Source organism: Choristoneura fumiferana, chromosome 16, assembly GCF_025370935.1.
Source record: "Choristoneura fumiferana chromosome 16, NRCan_CFum_1, whole genome shotgun sequence".
NCBI classification, from domain to species: Eukaryota; Metazoa; Arthropoda; class Insecta; order Lepidoptera; family Tortricidae; genus Choristoneura; species Choristoneura fumiferana.
In genome coordinates this window covers 8,073,882-8,096,674 of record NC_133487.1, presented here as the reverse complement: position 1 = coordinate 8,096,674, position 22,793 = coordinate 8,073,882, and the positions used below count along the sequence as shown (strand labels likewise).

The following is a 22,793-nucleotide window of genomic DNA, read 5'->3' as shown; positions in this document are numbered from 1 at the left end:
GCTCTCTCATTCCGAGAGGAGGGCTGTGCCCTACAGTGGGACGTATGTAGTCTGGGATGATGATGATGATGATGATTAATGTTAATAACGTTAGTGTTAGCGTTGCTATGTTTTGTTGCGTAGAGTTACATTGTGGTACTCTACTGCTGATCACAACCTTTCTTCTTCAACGGTTTCCACGTCGATCGCTATTGTGTTAACCGTCCGTCCGTCCGTGTTGGTGTTGCAGGTGGGCGGCGGTACTCGTTTACCATCAGGCGATCCGTTTGCTCGTTTACCCCCAATTCAGTAAAAAAAAACCCGCAGCCAATCGTACTAACCGCAGTAATCATTACCCTGTAGTCCGTCCACATTGCAGGAGGCCACCGAATTCGCTTCCTGATACGCGGTCGCGTCACTTATGATATACTGGCACCAACAACCGCCATCAGGTCTTTGAACATATTCATTATCATCATCATCATCATCAAAACATCAGTCGTAAGATGTCCATTGTTGGATATAGGCCTCCCCCATACATAGGCCATATTTGACCATAATTACCTACTATCAAACCAATTGAATAAATCCGTGATCCACTGTGGAATATTTTTGCAGAAAATGACTTCCTGACAAAGAGTTCTGCGAACGTACTGCGATGGGTCAGAGACCAAAATAGTTCTTTTGCGCATTTCCTAATTTTGCAGGAAAACCATTTGAGTAGGTAACCTTGAGCCTTTTGTGACGCTCGCTGTAAAGGATTACTTTTTGCTACCATGTTATCCTGATAATTCACAGGTACAGTCAAGTGCAAAGATATCGACACGGCCAAAGTTACAAAAATACGTATACACGACCTTAATGTTAAGTGCATAAAGTCGTGACATATTTTTGTCACTTTGGCCGTGTCGATACCTTTGCACTTGACTGTAATGTCATTAAAATTGAGACTTTAAGGGGCTGTTTCACCATCTATTGATTAGTGTTAACTGGCGGTTAGTAGTGGCGGTAGGTGTGATGCCGTCTCTATTTGTTTTGTTCCAATAGACGGAGACGGCATCACATTTAACCGTCGGTTAACGCTAATCAATGGATGGTGAAACAGCCCCTAAGTATACAATTTACTTATCTTATACCTTTAAACGAGCAATTGTTGTATATATGTATTGGGGATCTCGGAAGCGGCTCCAACGATTTCGATGAAATTTGGTACATAGGGGTTTTCGGGGATGAGACATAGATCTAGCTAGGTCTTATCTCGGGGGAAACGCTTGTTAACGAGTTTTAGCGAGGTAACACACGATCTTCTGTTTCTCTTTTTACTTGAATATAATAGATCACTGAGTTTAATATCAGGATAGTAGTGTTCACTTACTTAAGTAACTATATCGGTTATCCGTTTGCTTAAAGATTTGACTTTATTGGCACTAAGTAAAACTCAGTCAGTATACGATTGACAAAGGGCTATCGTATTTCATTCCGTCCTCTGAAGGGAGACTCATTCTATCCCAGCTAAGGATTCGATCCATTCGTCTCATACGAAGGGTCTTGATTGAGTGCCTGCCGCAAAAACACTGTCTACTAAACCTAATAGAAAACGTGACCGCGATTAATACAGTCTATCGAACGTCTCTAAATTGTTAGTTTAATTTGTATAGTCGAGAACATCTTTCAACTTGAGTGATGGATCATTATCATCGTCTCTAACTTATAGATGTCGCACTCTTGGGCGCAAGCTTCCTCTCAGGAATGCTCGGACTGTGGTTCCTATTAACAATCAATCAATTTCACACACATTCCACACGATATTTGCTTTAACAAAAGGATAGTCGTAAAATATAATTTTGCACATAAATGTCAAAAAACTAAATGACCTGGAGCTTGAACTCACAATCCTTAGTTGGAGAGCTCATTGGTGAAACTGTGTTTACTAATAGCAGACTAAAACTTTTTTTTTCTGAGAAAAGGATGGTTTTTTCCTTTATGATAAGTAGTTTACTTACTGTCACAGGAATCATCATGAACATATAATATATTATTATTACTATTATTATAAAATGACTCTACCACAGTAACTGTCATTTATTACAGTGCCTATAAATTTTACTATGTATCTGTATCTTTTGCCACTGATTTTGTAACGACCTAAACAAACAATGGCTACCCATTTGTAACGTGATCAAGCTCACTTAAAAATAGATTAGACGATTAAGATAATTTTTGTTCGGTAAAATAAAACCATATTATACGCCACTATGTTATAGTTATGTATTGCGCACACACTCTTATCATCATTTTGATCACGTTTAGTATATTTGCATAGGTTACTCCAAATGACATGGTGCTGTTTGCTATCCACTTTAACTAGAGCCAGTTTTTTCTGTCAATATGGAATTTCCTTGCTTGCTGTGTTGGTTCGTAGTTATGCAATTTGTCTTAATTTGTTATGGAACCTATCAGGCTACATTAGTAAGTATAACACAGTGTGAAAATCCTGAACCACCTTACGAAAAAAACAGAAAATTTGTCGCAAATCTTACTACTCATACTAAAGACAACGTTACAGTAATCAAAGGCAAAATAGACATAAAAGAAAATTTAATCGGATATCTATGGAGACTCAAAACTGGAGTCATAAAACATGATGTACCAAAATACAACGTTGACAGTAAAGGAATGACGTGTAACAATATTTTAGCACGCGTCGTTATCATTTCAACAAAAATTAAAGCGGATCTGAAATCATGTACGTTATACAAGGGTGTTACAGTTTTTGATAATTTTGATGTGAAGAAGATTGACAGAGCAGTGAATTTTATACCAATGAGAGAAATGGGCATGAACAGTTGGATACTGTCTTTATACGGTCCTCAAGGAACGTGCTTATGCTTTGAGGTACGAATGTTATTAAAGTACCTCAAGTAGCAAAAAGTTTCAGATTTTTTTTCACTTTTTTTATTATATATATTACTACTTTTTGGCTATGATTAAAGGATATGAAAAAATGCTTATGCGTTTATTTTCTACCTTCTGCGTCACCTTACGTTTATTAGAACTCACATAAGAATTAATTAAAAAGCAACTTCACTGCATTCGTATGAAATTAATTAAAACGCAAACCCTCCTTAGTAGGAAAGCCTAATTAGTCTAAGAATGACCTAAATAACTGTAGGAGATGAGGCGAATGAGTAAGGAAAATAATTCAAATTGCCAATTAGGAGAGAAAAATGTTCTTTAGGTCGTTAGCTCTGTTCCAGAGCAGTTTCTTACTACATTTAGTACAATTTTGGTATTATAAACTTACTAGTTTTACAATTAATTCATAATCTACTAGGATTAATTTTTTTAACGATTCACAGTTAATTCAGTTAGGCATATGTACACCCCTCAGCAAATAAATGTTTATAAATATATTTTATAGAATATAGCTGAATGATTCTTAAACAAAAAACTAAAAATTAAAGTATAAAAAAAAAATATTCAGGTATTTTAAACTACGTTATTATTTAAATATCTACCTATTTACATGGTAACTATAATATCGCAGCCTCTAAAGAGGCTTATATCTACGTATATTAAGAATTAACATCAGAAATATCTATTCTGATCCCTTTTCTGTTTTTTCCGTATTTTTGGGAGCTTCCACAAACACTTGCTTGGTGGCCCTTCTTCGTGCATGAGGTCCTAGCCGGAACTTCGTTGGTTCTTCAACGCCATCTGCTGACACCTATAATATAACAAATGTGTACTTAGAACCCTTTTACAATTCATCATCATCATCATCATAATCATCATCATCATCATAATCAACCTTAGGACGTCTACTGCTGGACATATGCTTCCTATAGAGCTCAAGTTGCTTCGGTTGGAAGAGGCCTGCATCCACCATAAACTTGAAGCTTTTACCAGGTCATCCGTCCATCTCTTTGGTAGACGTCCTACGTTGCCCTTCCGATCCGCAGTCTTCATTCGAGAACTTTTTGGCTCCAACGGCCATCTGTCTTTTACAATCAGTCTCAAATAAAATGAATAAAAGTCTATGGATGAATGGTCCAAAGATGGCAACTTAACCTCCTGTTAGCTACTAGTTATACCATAGTCTGCTAATGATCAATCTTCACATTATGGGACTAATAAACAGAGCTTAAAAATAAATTAGTTTAAGTATTTTGGTGGGCCTTAGTGTTTAAAGTTAAACACAGCTAATTACTTAAGTGAAAAATTATCAGCTTTGGTACAAAGGATACTTTTTTTAGATAAATTTAGCCTTAAAAGTCGACGCTACCATTATACAATACAATACAATGACTCTTTATTGTACACCAGAAATAGTAAGCGATACAGATAACAGGTAAACGGAGAGAAAATTAGTACAAGGTAAGCAATAGGCGCAATTTTTTTTTACTTAAAGTAAAATAAGTTAAGTTTTAGGATTCAGTAAGAATGTGTTGTTTTTAAAAACCCAGGCCTAGTAAAATGAATTAAGGAACTTGTTCGCATTTATTATCTTCGAATTAAGTATCGATTAACTAACTTACGAGTAAACCTTACCTGTACTTTTTTTCTTGCTGAAACATTGTTTTCCAAGAACTTGTTCACAGCTCCAAGCGTATTAATTGGTATCTAAAAATATTCAAATAAATCTAATATTATTATACATTTTTTGTAGTACACTTACTTTCTTTGTATAACGTTACTTGAATGAAACTTACCTGCTGTTAAAATCTTGACAATAATTAACTGATATTAAGTCAGAATAAAAAACATAGGTACATGAGACAGCATTACGACGGTTAAGAATCAATAACACCGAACTATCATGCTAAAAGATGGTGGATAGACGGTATTGGTTCTTAACCGTCGATTACAATTTCTTAAATGTAAAAAAATTATGCTTATATTTTCATACTACTTACCTACCGAACACCATTGCACCCATCCTTAGCAAAAATGCCCGCAACTATCAATACCAAATATTCCAACAAATAGGTATTTATCATAATCAAACGATCACTCGCACAAAATGATGTCCATCTTAGTTTAACTTACCCAGAACCATTAGCACCCGACCCGCATCTACTATTACTGTCACCCAATACTTCATTAGAATAACACACTGACAGAACCATCACTCTACTTACGTTTTTTAGCTTACCGAGAACCATAGTACCATTTTGCTACCTGAAATTTCCTTTATACCAGAACCTCAATACATCGGCAAATATTTATTTTTCACATACGTTCACTCATATTGATAAACCGTTTGTTATGCCTACCTACATTGTTTCTTGTAAATCCATAAAAAGCGGTTGTGTAATTGTTAGTTCAAAACAAGTTTTCATTTAGAAAATGGTTTTGAGAGCATATTCTCTGCCTCAGTAAACAAATAATACTTTTAGGTATACTATGAAGCTTTAAAATGTGTAGGAAACTAATAATATTATGTGTTAGTATATCTACAATCTTTATAGATGTTAAATATAAAAAAAAACAAGGAATCAAACTTATGACTTACAAGAACAAGCAATACAATATCATTACATACATAATTTATAAATATGTAAATATGAAACCACAATGGAAAACGTAATGAGTGAAAATATGTTTATGATGAATATTAATACGTTTTACCTACCTACTTTATGTTTTTTATAATTCTGACTAAAACGTTAATGAACTATGTGATACCAGATGAATTAGAACATTGTCTTATTAGAAATTGTTACATTATAAGCTTTTGTTGTTAATGCCAATATTCTTCATGACTGTGAATATTCGAAGTTGTTTCTTGGGCATTTCAAACGACAGACGTTTCTAGATTTATTTTCCTGCATTTTAGTAGGAATAATTTATCGGATGTTCCTGAAAGTATAAGCACAAGTTCTATGTAAAGAAAATAAGGTATTGTGATTGTCATGCCATCTTTTTTAATACTTGAAAATTCAACTTAATTACTCCATAATTGGTGTACTAATTTTCCAACACCAATCATGGTAAGCTAAAGACCGGACCTTGGATCTGACACTGGACATAAGCTTCTGCACAGACCTGTTCCCCACTACTTTGGAGGCTTTCAACCAGTTTCTTTAAAAGGTCTCAGTGGAATCGACTGCCTAGGTGTTTTTCTATGGCAAGTGCTCAAAAAATTTCAATGGGCCTGGCTTCAGGGTAGTTCGGAAAATTCATATCATTAGGTACGCTCGACTCTGTTAACTTTATACCAAGCCAACGTGGCCTTCGAGTAGTGCATACATAGATGCCAAATCTGGCCAAAATAGAACAGGTCCATCATGCTCGCGGATCATAGGCAGTAGGCGAGGACTAAAGCCCGTGATATCGGCCTTCAATGTTTGGTGACAAATGGCTTGGTTAACTTGGCACACTCGGAAAAAGCTTGCCAAACCTAATTGAATCATATTATACTGAATTTTTCCGTCAAAATTAATTGTTTGACTATCCTGGCCTTCTTGTAAGGTATAAAATTGATCACCCGGGAGCATTTTGAAATCAAACTTTATGTACGTCTCGTAGTCCATAATAATACATGCTGATTTTCGGCACAACAGTTTGTCATTCATTTTTCAAGCTCTTGGTTTAACACGTGCGGCCTGTTTATGGCTTCGGTTTAGTTTTTTTCTGTTTTTTTTTTTTATATTTTAATACCAATTCTTGCTTTGGCTCGGTGGACATTACTGGCTGGTGTTCGTAGTTTTTTGGCAACATCCCTGACAGGCAGGTCGGGTTTTCTGCTAAACGCCTGAGCGACTTTGCGGTCTAAGTTTCGGTCCGGTCTACAGGTCCCATTTTTCGGCTGCTTTTTGATGCATCATACATAAAAGGTGTATTCCTCACCATACTTGCGAATAGTTTTACATAAGGCTCCGATACTGACTCCTACCATTTTCGCCAACTCTTTTAGCTTCAAGTCAGGAATTGTACACCATTTGTGCACAATCAGTTTTCGTTTTTCTGGAGAAATGCCTCGTATTTTACATACATTGCAGAAATACAATTCAAACAATAATGAAATTTGTTGGTAAACATAAAAAGATAACGCCTACATTTATCTACTTATCTTTTTTTTTTTAATTAGCCTGTTAAAGTGTCCCAAATGCTGGGTAAAGGCCTCCCCTTCTTTCTGTCATTCTTATCATTTTCATCATTTCATCCCTGCCTATATACGTCCCACTGCTGAGCACAGGCCTCCTCTCAGAACAAGAAGGCTTGGGCCATAGATCCCACGCGAGCCCAGTGCAGATTGGAACTTTGCACGCACCATTGAATCGCTTCGCAGGTTTGTGCAGGTTTCCTCGCGATGTTTTCGTTCACCGCAAAGCTCGTGGTAAATTTCAAATGTACTTCCGCATTCTTATCATTATTATAAAAAAAATAGCAGCACTGTAAACGTGCTTATACTTTCAGGAACACCCGATGGTATAAAATTATAGTCTACGAGTATAATTATATTATACTTGTTTTCTAAGAAAATGTTGAAATACCAATTCTACACAAACTATTTCACCATTAAATTCCACAAAGCTTATGCAAACAATTATAATCATTTTTCACAAATTAGCGTAAACTCAACAAAAAAGGGGAAAGCAAAAAGCAGAAGCATAAACTAAAATACGAAAAAACAGACATGCACGTGGGGTTAGTGACAAATGAGTCATACACATAATCTAATGCAATGTTTTCTTTATTATTCCTCTTCTGATTTTAATTATCTGTATTCATTTTATTTTAAATAAATATCATTTCAAAAACGACCAAGCCCAATTCGTGATGTTTCAACGATAAGGGGACATGTACATGATTATGCGTAGACCCAAATATGATTATATAACTTTATGATAATGAACTTACAGCAAATATATCGTCAATTAATTTTGTAGCATCAGGTGTCCGTACAGAAACATGGGCTTGTGATGATGATGGTGAACCATGCTCTGGTGATAAGGAGTCCGAGTCTGAGGATTTTTATATTAATGTTAAACAATATAATGAAGAAGAAAATGTGGATATGATTTGGATAGAATTAGAACAAGAATATCATTCCAAGAGAATACTAATAATGTCAAGATTTAGTACAAGGATGAATGGAAAATGGCATCAAGTTTAAAACTACAGATACCATATTATTCCGCATAGCTACTTTTTGAATTGAGGCTGTGCAATTTATGACGATGGTTGCCACGTTTAAGTTATTGTTTTATTTTTACTACCAAAATTCTGAATCTGATCGACAACGGACGTAAAGGCTCCTTTTAAAATACAAAGGACGTATTTTTTCTCATAAAAAATAACTGCCTGCATCTGACGTAACAGCCATCACTAATATAAGAATTCTTCAGTAAGTGCAAATGTACTCTCTGATATTAAAAGAATGTCATTTATCATCTCAACAAGTCAGTTGGGCACGCCTGCTTCCGTCTTAGGACCTGCTCGTAAAAAATAAAACGCAATAAAAGCTGGAAGATAAAAATATTATCAAAATTACGAGAGTAAAAGCGCCGCCAGGCCTCGTTGCTCTGAAGCCGCTTATAGCTTTATCTCATATAAAAAATATTGCTATAAATTACTTTTCCTTTAAAATTAAAAACATTTTACTTTGCTTTTTAAAAACGTAGTCTCATCAATTTCCTTTATCTGCTGCTAACGAAACATCGTAAAGCCGTAAATTTTATGGATCCTCCAATAACATAACCATATCATTGTGTATAATTTATTATATAGAGTACTTCATTACCTTCACTTTTGTATAAAAAATTATAAAATTAATATAAAAATTGATAAAAATTAATAGAAAGCCGCCGCACCTGCTGCACCAGCCTGTACCGAGGCAGATTTTTGAACAGAAACGCTCGTGCTGCCGGCAGCGTTGCCCAGGAAACTTCCGACGGCTTTTAACGTGGAAATTGGAATCTGTAAGCGCAAACAATCATTAAAGTTTATGTTGAGTACGTACATAATATTCGATACGATAAGTTAATTACTTATACTTACGTTGAAAATATCAGCAAAGAATTGAGGATTCCTTTGGAAGTTCACTTGTTTTGTGTATGTAACCTGGCTAGCACCCCCGTTAGCGACAGCGCCCGCGTTAGCGTATGCTCCAGCGTTGGCTGAAGATTCAACTCCTACGTCTACTCTTTTTTCAATGGCAGGAGGAGGAGGTAAATCACCGGCACCGCCGATGTAGCCGTGGACGTGGAATTTATTACGATAATGGTGAGGCCTTTTGTGGTGGATGTGCTTCTCGATAACCACGGGCTGTGGATGAATAATGTGCTTCTCAATTATAACTGGTTGTGGTTCAATGAAATGTTTTTCTACTATCACGGGTGGTGGCGCTTCAGCGTATACCTGAAAACAACTCTAAATAAGATTATGACTGGATTTTTAAACGTTGTAATATGAAAGTGCCTTTTAAAAAGAGTTTTTGTGGAATTTAACTATATTTGAGACCCAACTTACTTGACTGAAAGTCAAGCGATTGCGTTAGATTTTTGTTAGCACAATAATTTGTGATGATGTTAAATTTAAGATTGTTTTTTTGGAATCTTTTTGTATTTGTTATTTCGATTCCAAATTTTTATTGTTGTTGTGTTGTATTTTCGATGTTAAATTTGTCGAAATTGAGTCCCGCCTTAAGGTTCATTGATGAAGTCAGTAATGAGTGTACACATATGATGATATTGTGCTGTAGTTACGACATAGAAAGTGTCCTGAAGCTTCTTGTGCATAATCTTTATGAATAAAAAACGAACCTTTTCTGATTGCTTAAAGACAAACGGTTGAGAAAAATGCGACTTTTTTTGTCTGATCGCTTCTGAAATCTTAAACAGAGAGCTAAGTATTCCTTCAAATATAGTAGATTTATGATTACTATGAAAGCCTTGATTCTTGGCTTTACTCACTTCTTTGACTACAACGGCTGGTTTGGTCTTGGTTTCAACAATGACTTCAGTCTGATGGTGTACATTAGTGTTGGTTAGCGGTACCGCGTTAACTTCATTTGCACCATCAAAATTAAATTCGGTATGTACTTTCTTGTGAACTGGTTTAACAGCTTCAACTGCTCCACCGGATACACCAAAAGATTTGCTGCTTGAGTATGTGAATCCTGATGATCCAGCAACACCAGCTTCACCACCCTATGAACAATAATACCTTTTGACACATAAATATATAATTAATTTCTTTGCCCTGTACTGAGTTCGTTTAGATATGACACGAACAAGAATTAGTATTCTCAATGTGATTTTTATCTAAAAATACTCTAAAAATTCAATAGTCAATAACCCCATTTAAGTTAAATCATAATATAATGTTCTCATATTTCTAGCTTTTCTTATGGCATAATTATGATTAGGTACTTATATAGATGCAGTTTAGTATTAAGCGACGCAGCGACAGATAAACCGTGTTCGGTTTTTGTTCGCTTTCTAAGCTACTCTTATTATGAACTTTTATTTTTTATTAAGGGGCTGTTTCACCGTCCATTGATAAGTGTTAACTGACGGTTAAATATGATGCCGTCTCTATTTGTTTTGTTCGAATAGACGGAGACGGCATCACATTTAACCGTCACTTAACACTAATCAATGGATGGGGAAACAGCCCCTAAATAATTTAAAAAAGTTACGGGCCATAGAAATCATTAACGTTGAAAAATTTACCACCAATCCGATAAACAATTCAACCAGGTATTACTGAGCTCAGATGTAAAACCATAACTGTAATGTTTAACAGTAGGTATTCAACATAATTGCTACACAGTGTACGGAACTTAGATATGAAGAATGATCTCTCATGCATTAAATTTTTCTTGTTATTTACCAATCCAGCAGAAGCGTGGTGGTTGCCAGCAGAAGACGCAGCATACCCGACACCAGCGGATCTTTCTGCATCTACACCACCTGCGAGGCCAGCCGCGGCGCCCACGTTTCCTCCAGCCGTAGCACCAGCGTATAGACCACCTGTTACACGACAGTCATCATAATCATCATTTCTACCTATCCTATATACTCTCTATGGGCTCCAATCCGCAACTCAGAGAGAGGCAATAGGTCAAGCCAGTAGGCTACTACTTACTGACTTACAAGTATGAACTTGAAACTTGGTTATAATTATTTATTATTAAGTACGTATTTTATCAAGAAATAAATCAAATATTTTCTTTGAAATTCCCTCATAGTTGCAGATGCGTTACCTGCCCAGAGCGAGATATTCGCTAGAACACCTTTTGTGTCCATTGTCATACATATTTAGATGAAATTGGTTTAGATGACATTCGTGTGCCAGCTACCTACTAGCACTAATACTCGTAGTTGCAGGCTATAGACAGACATGTGTAACACAACTCTATGTCTCCAATGCACGTGCAAGGGGCGTCTATTTCTGCTGTTTTATCATTTGCTAGACTTCACCCGCGGCTTTTGCACGTGTAATCATTATATGCGGCAGTTGAACTGAAATTACGGGATTTTACTAAATTTCTAAGGGAATTTTTAAAAAATTACATCTAAGCTTTCATCTACATTGCATTAAAAACAACCGTGCGAGATTTTCTGCCAATCCCGTAAGAATATTGAGATAATATTAGGTAGCCTAGCCTATGTGTTATTCCAGACGTTCGGTTATCAACATACCAAATTTCATCTAAATTCGTCCAGCCGTTTTAGCGTAAAGGAGTAACAAATATACTCTCTCTCACATCGAAAATACAAACTGAAACATAGATGCACAGAAAAATCAGAAAAATAGACCAGCACTGGGAATCGAACCCAGGTCCTCGGCATTCCGTGCCACGTGCTATACCGCTACACCACCTCTGGACAGGGGTACAGACACGAATTTCTCCCACACCCTACCTACTTACAAACTTTTGCATTTATAATATTAGAATTATGTACATAGATGTTGTATTTGTCAAGTACTCAATTTTGTATTGCTTAGAAGTAGACGTTGCGACCTCTTCACTTGCCGAGGTATCATTATCTAGTAATTGCGACTATTGTGTTGCTTAGTGTCTAGGTCGAATATATTACGACTGTTTAATTATTATTCTCATCATTCGGTGGAATATTGTCACTTAAAATGAGCATGCAGCAGGTTTAGTAAAAAAAACTTAATAGTTTGTATGACATTATTATTTACAAAACATGTCTCATTTTTAATAAAAAAATGTTGCCATTTTCTGAAAAATAAATTATAACGATTTAGTGGAAAGTTCACTTTAATAATGTCTTAGACCTATAGTCAACTAAAGACATCTCGCAGAAAAAAAAGAAGTCGTCAGATTTGGTTTAAGCTCCATAGTTCTACAGGTTTCGCGACTATTAAAATAAGCTTAATACAAAATCGAAATAATTTATTTTGCAGCAAGATAAGAAGCTAAATTAATGATTGCAATAAAGACTGACAAATTTTGTAGCAGGTTTAGGTTGAGAAATATGAATGTTCATTAATTAATCTAAGTTATTTAATCTAAACGTAGTGTCGTGTTCATTCAATTTGCAATTATTTACCTCCCGTTTTGGTAGAAATCCTGCTGTTTTCGCAAGATTACGTGATACAGGAAAAAAAACTGCAATCACAAGCCTACAAGTACAATAAATTATTATTATGTTTGTATGTGTAATAATTACATTGTGTAATAGTAGGTAAAATAATGGTAATAATATCTACCACCCATAAAGCTAAATTAAATCTAGAATTAACTTAGTCTTAACCAACTACTTAGTTTTTATTTTATTTTTAAAACAATCTTTAAGATTACTTAATGTACATTGTTGTGATTTTTTATGCGGCTCTTAAACTAGAAGAGCGTGTAATTTTCCATAATATTAATCGTTTCTGGATTGTTAACTCTACATTACGAAGCGCGGAATAAATCAGCGATGGAGACCTCAGCGTCGGAAAAGCTAGATTCTGAGTAATTTAATTGTGGGGCTACTAAGAAATTCTAAAATCGAAGTTCATATCATACCTTCCCTCTCACTCTCGTATTGAATAATATTGGCGTCAGCGGGACGGCAAGATACCTACGAAGTTTGAATTTTGCACTTCGTACTATAGGGCCTGAACTTCTATCTCTGTAGTAATTCTACGACGTTATTACATATTATTCAAATACATTTCCACAGATTGAAGCTGAAGTGTGAAGTACGAATCCAATAGCTTTTTGTAAAAAGAAAATGCAGCTTCCTTGTCATACGAAAATTAAAATGCCATCGTAGGCGACACCCTTTGGGTACGCAATGTGCAGCGAGAATCGATGTGGCAGTTCACTGGGCTGCGTATAGTGAGGGTGTATATCACCCCCATCCATCCATCCATAGCAGCCCTTAATTCGTCCGTCTTCGGACATAGGTCTCCTCTCCATTTCTCCACGCCTGGCGATCGACAGCCATATATGCATCCATCCTCCACCCGCCTGTCGGCAGATATCGTCCTTCCACCTCATCGGTGGTCTCCCTCTACTGCGAGTGTTTTCACGAGGTCTCCACTCCAGTGTTCGTCTCGTCCAACGATCGTGGTTCATCCTGGCAATAACCTGGTATCACACCTATATAGATTCCTAAAGCCTCGTCGTGATAATTTGTGTGAATATCTACATAGCGGGGCTGCGGTATTGTCTACTTATATGAGGACAGACAAATGCGGCAATGTAAAGCAACGCTGGATATTGCTCGCGTCGCGTAAATAAATAAGATGAGAAATGTGTTCACATTATTAATATAAACACTGTACAATACAAACAAGCGCATCATCTACACGACTCAAAGCAATATTAAAGTAAAAACGATCTCAGTTCAATCTTTAGGATCTTGTAAATATTAATAAACTGAACGTATCACTCAGTATCATATTTGACGTTGCGTCTGTATTCAATGAATCAAACATCAAAATGATACTGAATATTGACTACAGGTTAATAAATGCGAGCCTTAAAATCCCGATGCATTACGGCGACATGTTTTCTATGTAAATTGTTATTTTATGATAATTTTAAAGATTTTTTAATGCTATTAAAACTGCACATACGATCATTTGTAAGCGTTTCTGTTTGTGTTAGTGTTTGTTACTATTGTGTGAATAAAATTTGGTTCTAGAAGCTGGACCTTTAAAATAACACGTACACTACTGTTATCCTAATATTCCTACAAGATAGGGATAAACATACAGGGATAAATCTCAATCGTAAGCAATAGTAAATGTGTCGAATGTAGAATTCTAAAATCTTAACCGCTAAGCTTAGAGACATGAAATATTACACAGATGTTTTAAAACAATGTAAATGAACAACTGAAGGAAAAATTCTGGTAATTTTTATTATAATGTATTAAAAATCCCGGAATTTATTGTTCCTACATGCTTCAAGCACGCGTGGGAAGCTACGGATAAACGTGTAGTCAAGTGCAAAGATAGCGACACGGCCAAAGTTACAAAAATATGTATACACGACTTTATGCACTTAACATTAAGGTTGTGTATACATATTTTTGTAACTTTGGCCGTGTCGATATCTTTGCACTTGATACTTTGTACACTCCGTACGAATATTAAGGGGATGGGGAGTGGACTGACAACCATAGTGCTAAGCAAAGCAAGCTTGAGCTTCCACGCGCAGCGACCCTCGCCTTTTGTTTTTACTGTTAGGTTTAGTGTACGTTTTTAACTGTTTTTTTTTGTGACTTTTTTCTATAAATTAACTCTAGTTTTAGCCATAATTACCTGCGCTGCCGCCACCGCCGCTCGTTGCGCCTCCTAAGCCAGCTCTAGCGGCCTGACCATGCGGAGTGCCCGCCTCCGCGAATAAGCCACCTCCGGCTCCTCCGGCTCCACCTTAAAATATCAATGCAATAAAAAAATGCGGCTAAGTATGCGTCAAGCTGGCTTACCTAACAAATAAGTGTGTACTTTATACCTACTTAAATAGTAGGTATTTTTAAAAGGAAATACATAGAAGAACAAGGGTCACCGACATAGCCAAGTGAATTAGCTCGTTGAAGTGGCAATGGGGAGGCAATATAGCACTGAGAACAGATGGCCGTTGGGGCCCAAAAGGCTATCAAGTTGAGACCGTGGATCGGCAAATGCAGCGTAGGACTTCACCAACGAGATGGACGGATTTTTGGTTAAAGTGGCGCGTTCACGGTGCATGCAAGCCGCTTCCAATTCCAAACGAGGCAACTTTAGGTTTATGGGGGAGGCTATAATTTACAACAGTGGACGTCCTACGGCGCTGGTATGATGATGTTGATGATTTTCATGAAAAACGTTTAACTTTACGTACAGCCTGCGGCACGTAAGTGTGCCGTTAATTAGTAACGTCGATGTGTTATTCGGTAATGTTCTCTTCTAAATCTTCATTCAGCCACAGTCGTAACAAAATTAATAACAAATGAGGATACAAAATGATTAAGTACACCATAATTGGGTATTTGCTTATAAATTTACGCAAATATTACCGGATTTACGCACCTACTTACTGTTGTATAGCAGTGTAAATAGGTACCTACTTACTTTAGTTCATAATTGATAAAAGCCGGGCAGCCTAATGGGTTTGCCCTTCGAGCAAATAGTAGTTTGAAAATTCGAGCAAATTTAGGTTCACATCCCTGAGCTTTTCTAAATTCATGTGTGAAATTATATTTGAAATTTGCTACGATCTTTATGGTGTATAGAAGTCCCAATCCCTTGTGGTCGAAGAAAAGCAAAGACCATATTGTCTAACGTCCTCGGAATTACAATTGCTTTCATCACTACTATATCTGTCAAACAGTACAGGATGAGGGTAGTAAGAGATGATGCATATTTTCGTTAGCGCCGAAATTTTTAGACAATACGGTCTGATTTCGGCAAGTTTATTTTTAAAAATAATGAATTACTTACTCAATAGTCCTCCTAAGCCTGCTGCTGCATGGTAGCCGCCGAAGTTGACGCCCACGTTACCATCTTTTAATGATATTAATTGCGGGGCCTGAAACAACGAAAGTGTTAATTTTATAATATAAGTAAATACTGTCCACGATAAAATCTAGGCATGCATGATTTGGTGTATGTTTGTAATGGATGCTAATTTTCAAGAAACTACATAGTAAAAATATAATCATAATAAAAAGTTAGAGCGTCTGTGAGTTTTAGCTATAGGTATACATATATTAGACTGTGCCAAAAATATTTTGTACAGCGTCTTCTGACGGCCTTTACTAGGTTTTTACAATCCACTTTATAGCTTATTAGTTTATTACGTTGTCTTTCCACAACAGCTAACATTTTTCAATTATGTATGTATGTATGTAAACTCTTTATTGCACATAAAAATAAAAATACAAATACACACAGAGGAGAACAAAGGCAATTATGTAGGAATTTAAAAATTTTAATTTTTTGAATTGACTTCAGATTGAGGTAGGCAGTTTGGAAGTGTTTTAACTTTGGTGAATTTGAATTTTTGAGAGAAAAATGCCTCCCTTACGCGTAAATAATTACTAAGTACTTTTGATGCTTAGATTTTCAAAGTTTTCCCGACCCAAAGTAGAAAACAGTTAGGTACATCATGATTTTTGTTGGAAAGATGATATCCTAATGAGCGTAAAACAGCTTGTGAAAATATAAATATGAATGATATGGCTTTGAAGGTAGAAACAAGTGAAGATTATCAAAAAACGCTGTACAAAATAATTTAGGCACAGTAAAATACATAAATAAATAAACTAAAACTCACAGACACTAACTTTTCATTATGATTATATTTTTATTATGAAGTTTCATAACCACTAATTACTTTAAAAAAGTGCTGCTTGCAAGTTAGCATTCATTACAAAGATGCTCCACACACACACACACACACACACGAATTTGTGATGTTATATGGAAAAGTTACTTTTATGTTAATGTTACTAAATGACTATTTGACTGTACGAACTCACGAATATATGTCAAAACTTGCTAAGATAATACAGAACACATCAAGAGCTTATTATGATAGCGCTGTGCTGTGGGGCATTACAACCATTACATAACTTCTTGTTGGCATCATATTCAGATATATCAATAACTTCATCAATATGACAATAAACTTGATAAAACATAGGTAATTCTCACTTTTTTATCTTACCTACAGAGATAACATGTTGAAAATAAAACATTATTGCTGACAAAAAAATTGATTTTTTATTAACCTCCGACGCTAAAATAGGGGTTATGTTATATGTTTGCATGTCATAAAACAATAATACTACTAGACGTAACTGTCAACTTGAAAGTTCGACTTTAGCGACATATTCATTTGATAGGAACTTGTTTAAAAATTGATAGACTACTTATTTGGCTGATGGTACCTCCCATAGACGTAAAGTGGGGGTGATTTTTTTTTCTCGACTAACCCTATAGTGTGGGATAGCGTTGGATAGCTCTTTTAAAACCATTGGGGGTTGTCAAGACAATTTTTTGATTTAGTAACCTGTTTGTGAAATGTTCAACTTTAAAGTGATTTTTTCTATTAAAATGGAACGTCTCTCCCCCTAAGATCTAAACTGTCGGGTTTAACTTTTCTATGTTGGTTACGTTATATTGATTACTAGCTGTTGCCCGCGACTTCGTTCGCTTAGAATTCTTTTATCACTATCCCGTGGGAACTATGCAATTATCAGGGATATAAATTTTAATACAGTCTACTTATCTCCACTATTACTTATCTCACTATCACTATCTCCTTCTCCGGGACTCAAAATAGGTACCGAATTTCATCTAAATCGGTTTAGCGGCTTAGATAAGGTAACAAACAAACAAAATATAAACAAAAAGGCAAACTTTCTCATTCGTTATTAGTAGTTATTAGTAGGATACTTAAATTCTTGCCTTTAATAATCATAATCCAAAATATTCATAATCACTACATTTAACCCGCGACCCCGTATGTGTGCACGAATTGATAGTTCCAGTAAAGGATTAACTCGCTGTTAGATACGTCGATTAACATACTAATGGACTATCAAAACGTGCCATCATGAAATACGGCAGAAGTACCGTCAGCGTCACATCCGTTACTAAATCTTTGTCGCGCATATCGGTTTCGAGAAAATGATCCAAGACAATTATATTATGTTCCCGCGGAAGCTTTTTAAAACTCCGGCTTTATAAAGTATATCCTCTGTCGCCCCGGGGCATATGTCTATACCTAGGTACGTTAAATTTCATCCAAATCGATGCACCTTGCTTAAGGGCACCCACGACACAGGATCATACAATAACCGTAATAGGAACGTGCCAGGCAAAAATATATTTTTTGCATTAATAATAATAAAATAATAATAAAATTTATTTATTCAGATAACTAGGATCCATCAGTTGTTAGTATTACTTATAAATATGTTAGGTACATGGTGTTAGTTAAATGTACGATGCTTACCGTAGTGTTAGTGAAACAAACAAAAATAAAGAAAAATCAAATAAAGAAAATAAAATAGTTCAGCACTTTTACTAGTACATAGGCTTGTTTGTCAGTACATGAATCATATGACAATGATTTAGATACTGACAATCAAACCTATCTGCGAATGCCCTCAGGATGCCGTTGGCGCTCCCCTCCACCCTCCGCACTAGGGATGTGCACCGCTTGCGCATGATTGTGTAAAAGCAGTCCACTCTTGCTGCAGCAAACATCCCCGATGCACTGCAGAACCGTGGAAGCCCCATCAACACCCTGAAAGCATTGTTGTACTGAACACGTAGGGCGCTGTATTGCCTTTGCGCACACGCGATCCACAGACTGCTCGTATAAAAATTGGTACAAAAGGCTCTAAAAAGAGTCAGTTTTACCCCTGGTGAGCAACGAGCAAATCTGCGGGCCATCATGTTCCAGCATTGAAAAGTATAAGAATATTCCCCACTAGCACGTTTCTTAACAAACAGTCGTCGTCGCGTGCCATGCACTGAGCGTCAAAAACGGTGCCAACTGCCGATACACTTCTTATGGGTATGACACGCCGTTGACATGTTTTAGTCCGTGCGGCGTTACATTCCTTGCCTAGTAAAATTCTATTCCCATAAATTTACGACCAAGCTTACAAAATCTTAAATATAAATAAGCTTTGACTGAATCTATCACTTTGACATTTCGCCTTTTTTATTACTTTACAAACATGCAAATTGATGTTAATTTTATTACTATTAGTCTTAAAATAATCTCAGTTCTTGAACATTCTAGCTATAACTACTTAACTAAGAACCAGAATGACGCAAACGAATGTGACGATTAATTATTCGACTAACTTGAACTATGATCTCCCATTATAAGTATGTTGTAAACATATTCTGACGCTTGAATATTTTATAAATCTCTAGAGGCAGGCGATATGTATAGAGACAGATCAATCTATGTTGGAGCGTAAGAGCGTTTAGTAATAAACTAAAGAAAACAGGGCGTTCTCGCTTCGTCAGAATTCATTTTTTGCTGTATAATACTATTTCTAATTAATTGAGTTTATTCCCCTAAACTCAAATTATCTATTTACCGAATTTCAACTAGATCGGGTCAGCGGTTAAGACGTGAAGAGGTGAGAAACAAACAGACTTACAAACTTTCGCATTTATAATATTAGTGGTTAGATTTTATACAAAAGTAAATAAACTAGAAAAATCCTCTTTAAATCAAATCTAGAAATGTCTTCTATGGCATCGTGCCCTCAAGTCTAACAGCGTTTCCACGCTGAAAAGCGATTACTAATTCTTTGAAACAGTTAGCTTTCAGCCATTAAGTCTCTAGTTGTGTAGACTAGTTTGTTTCAGAAATCTTTGATAAGGAAACGCAGGGTATCAAAGCTGATAGGAATAAATTGTACGTCGAACTGAGACCTCGATATTTCGAAAATACAAACTGAAACATAGATGCACAGATAATCCAGAAAAAGAGACCAGCGCTGGAAATCGAACCCATGCAGGTCCTCAGCATTCCGTGCTGCGTGCCATACCCTTACACTATCACTGAATTTTTCCTATGCACCACATATCTCAGCTTGTTTTTTTCTTATTTAGTCACTTAAGCAGCGACACTAGCGACATCTATGTTTTTAGCCCTCATCGAGAAACTTTAAACATTTTTACGATTTTACGGGATGACCGTAAAAGTAACAAAATTTGGAGTTGAAATAAAAAATACCAAAAGACTCCAAAAACCAATCTTACCTCGATATTTGGTAAATTTTTAATTTTTTGCCGCTTCCACAGCGTGCCACAGCTACGTCCTTTTCTTGTGGTTCGCTGAAGCTGTGACGGAGCTAGGGATGTCAAGGTTGATCGCATCCTAGACGGCCCATACTCCAGATAATCAAAGACATACCTACCGTCTGACGTCTTGACATCGTCTCGTGTAATGCTGCTGGGCTCTAATATTGCCGGAAAATTCGCAGTGGCCAGAGACCGACGGATAATATGTCATTGAGCGCAGCAAGACGGGAAAAAAGACCCGCTCTTTTGGTCAGAAAACTTCATGATGTTTCGTTTCATCGCCACTGGTACAGTAGAGTTCATAAACTTGTGAGCCGTTGACAATAGAGTCGTGTTCAGATATTTTTGATCAAAATTTGGCTTACAAGTTTATGAACTCGACTGTACCAAGGATGCAAAAGGCAAAGGTGTGGGTCTGGTGAACATAACGCAACATCCAGCTTTAGCCCAACTACTAAACTCAAGGTTTCCGGCTCAAGGAAGATTCCAGTATTGACTGTTGGATAGGCATCTAGTCTATCAACCAGAATCTTTTGTATCTGTTTGATTAAGTAGGCACCATTTTTTTTAGGCTAACAGGCTGGTTATTAGCCTACTGTTAAAACTTTTCAATTTAACTTAACAATATTGGCAATATTAACCCTTCCCTAATTTCACTTACTGAAATAAAACCGCAAGAAAAATTACTAAAACGTTGCTATTTATCGGCATTAACAACAGCCATACACTGTACTTAATTAGCTGTAATACTAAAGGCGATTACAAATACTATTGCATTATGTTCATATTCATAAACAAGCCATTGTCTGTCATTCATTTCATTATCATTAGCTTTGTTCAAGTACCTATAGCAATAGGAGTAAAAAATATACGCTTATGACAAAAACACTTGAAAACCTAAATGAACATTAGTGTTGCATAAGACATTGCGCCATTTCAACGGCGTGTGAGCATAAAACCTACTGATGAAGACATTTAGAATGGCAACTGTAATTAGGACATGAAACATTATTGCCAAAGTGAACCGACATGATACTGCCAGCCCATATAGCCGTGCATGATATATGATGTCATATGCTAGACTCTAGCAGCTAGAGTATCGGGTGTGCTGCCCAGAAGCGACCATGTGGAGAACGTGTTGGCCGCGCAATGAATAGCGAAAACGATTGTAGTCGCGCGTAGTCTATGCCAAACAGATCAGAGTGCTAGCCGTAGCTGTCTTGGATCCACTGTTTAGTCAAACCCTAAAAGTTAAATAGGTACAATGACAATTGACGCACAATGAGTCACTGGAAAAATCGGTGGGTGAATCAGATAATGAATTATTTAGCCCGGATTTTTTTTTGTCAAATAAACAGAATACACTTTTAAATAAATTATCTGCCAAACTGCATGACAGTTTGTTGGCAGAAAAAATTAGCTCTCTAACACTCTTTTCTTAATCTAAATTCATAGAACTATATAATACCATGTAAGGGGGCGCCCATGATGGAATTGAATAACTACCTACAGCACGTGTAAATATGTAGCATAGTTCAGTGCCTTGGATTTCACTTGGCCCTTTATCGAGAGTGAAATAAGAGACAACATAATATGAAGTTTATTTTGATTTCACCTACTATCATGTCCAGTCATTTTTTTGACGCTGGCCATAAAATAATGAATGAATCAATTACTAGGTTCATTGGGCATTCGCAGAGCCTAAATATATAAAATAAATTTGACTCATAAAATTAAATGTTATTGACCTTGTTAGGGATTATTCAGAGAGAACTTTAGTCTTAATTATAGAACGTTAATGTGGTAGGTAACTATTCTTGTCGGTCATTATCTCTAACATCCACGTTCGACCAGCGCTTGGTTTTGAGAGTTTATCGTGTTTTACAAACGAACCTAAAGATTGAATTAAGTTTTCTTTCGTTTTCAAATACGAGTATATAAAAGTTTCCTTGTTTTCTCGTACAACCGTTATAAATCTCCTCAAAAGTATTCCTTTTATGATTTTTGTTTTCATTGTTTTAGTACGTAGGTTGGTATGGTCCAATTTATGAAAAGAAAAAAGTATTAAAGAAATAGAAATTTAGAGATGTGAAAACCTAGAACCTAGTACAAAATCAGTAATCTGTTCAGTAAACCAATTAATTTATTAATCAAACAGATCAAAGTATTTTTACCCGACTGCCCGAAGGAGGGTTATGTTTTTCGAGCGTATGTATGTTTGTATATTTTATTATTTACAATACCTGTTTCAATTCAAAAGACTGTTTATTCAATTATAATAGCAGTATCTATTTTTTAATTTTAACGTAAGTACATAAAAAACGCTTTTTAAATCGAGCACACTAGTCTATGCTACTACAGATTATACCCATGTTTTAACTCAAGGACTAACGTCAGAATTTGACGAAGATTTGTCAAATGAAAATATTGAAATCAAGTGAATTTTGGTGCAAAAAGTGATTATACATCTAGTTAAAAGACACAAATTATAGATGAATGTTTTATTGATGCAATTCACTGGGTGTTTAGTTTATACAAGAATTTTGATAAAATTGGTTTGTTTATACTTTATA

The 22,793-nt window shown here is 36.0% G+C and overlaps 1 protein-coding gene across 2 annotated transcripts in view; it reads right to left on the bottom strand.

Moving 5' to 3' along the window:
• Positions 1-2,560: 2,560 nt before the first annotated feature.
• Positions 2,561-22,793, bottom strand: part of LOC141436652 (uncharacterized) — a 33,633-nt gene continuing 13,400 nt past the window's right edge. Inside the window, exons 3-11 of one of the 2 annotated variants that reach the window (XM_074099666.1) lie at positions 15,883-15,970; positions 14,722-14,832; positions 10,822-10,961; positions 9,900-10,136; positions 8,986-9,345; positions 8,799-8,904; positions 7,846-7,949; positions 4,531-4,602; positions 2,561-3,706 (exon numbers count right to left, since the gene is read on the bottom strand). In XM_074099666.1, coding sequence (XP_073955767.1) covers positions 3,578-3,706; positions 4,531-4,602; positions 7,846-7,949; positions 8,799-8,904; positions 8,986-9,345; positions 9,900-10,136; positions 10,822-10,961; positions 14,722-14,832; positions 15,883-15,970 — 1,347 coding nt within the window. In that variant the 3' untranslated portion in view covers positions 2,561-3,577. The remainder of the gene's footprint in view (positions 3,707-4,530; positions 4,603-7,845; positions 7,950-8,798; positions 8,905-8,985; positions 9,346-9,899; positions 10,137-10,821; positions 10,962-14,721; positions 14,833-15,882; positions 15,971-22,793) is intronic. The other variant, XM_074099667.1, reaches the window with a different exon arrangement.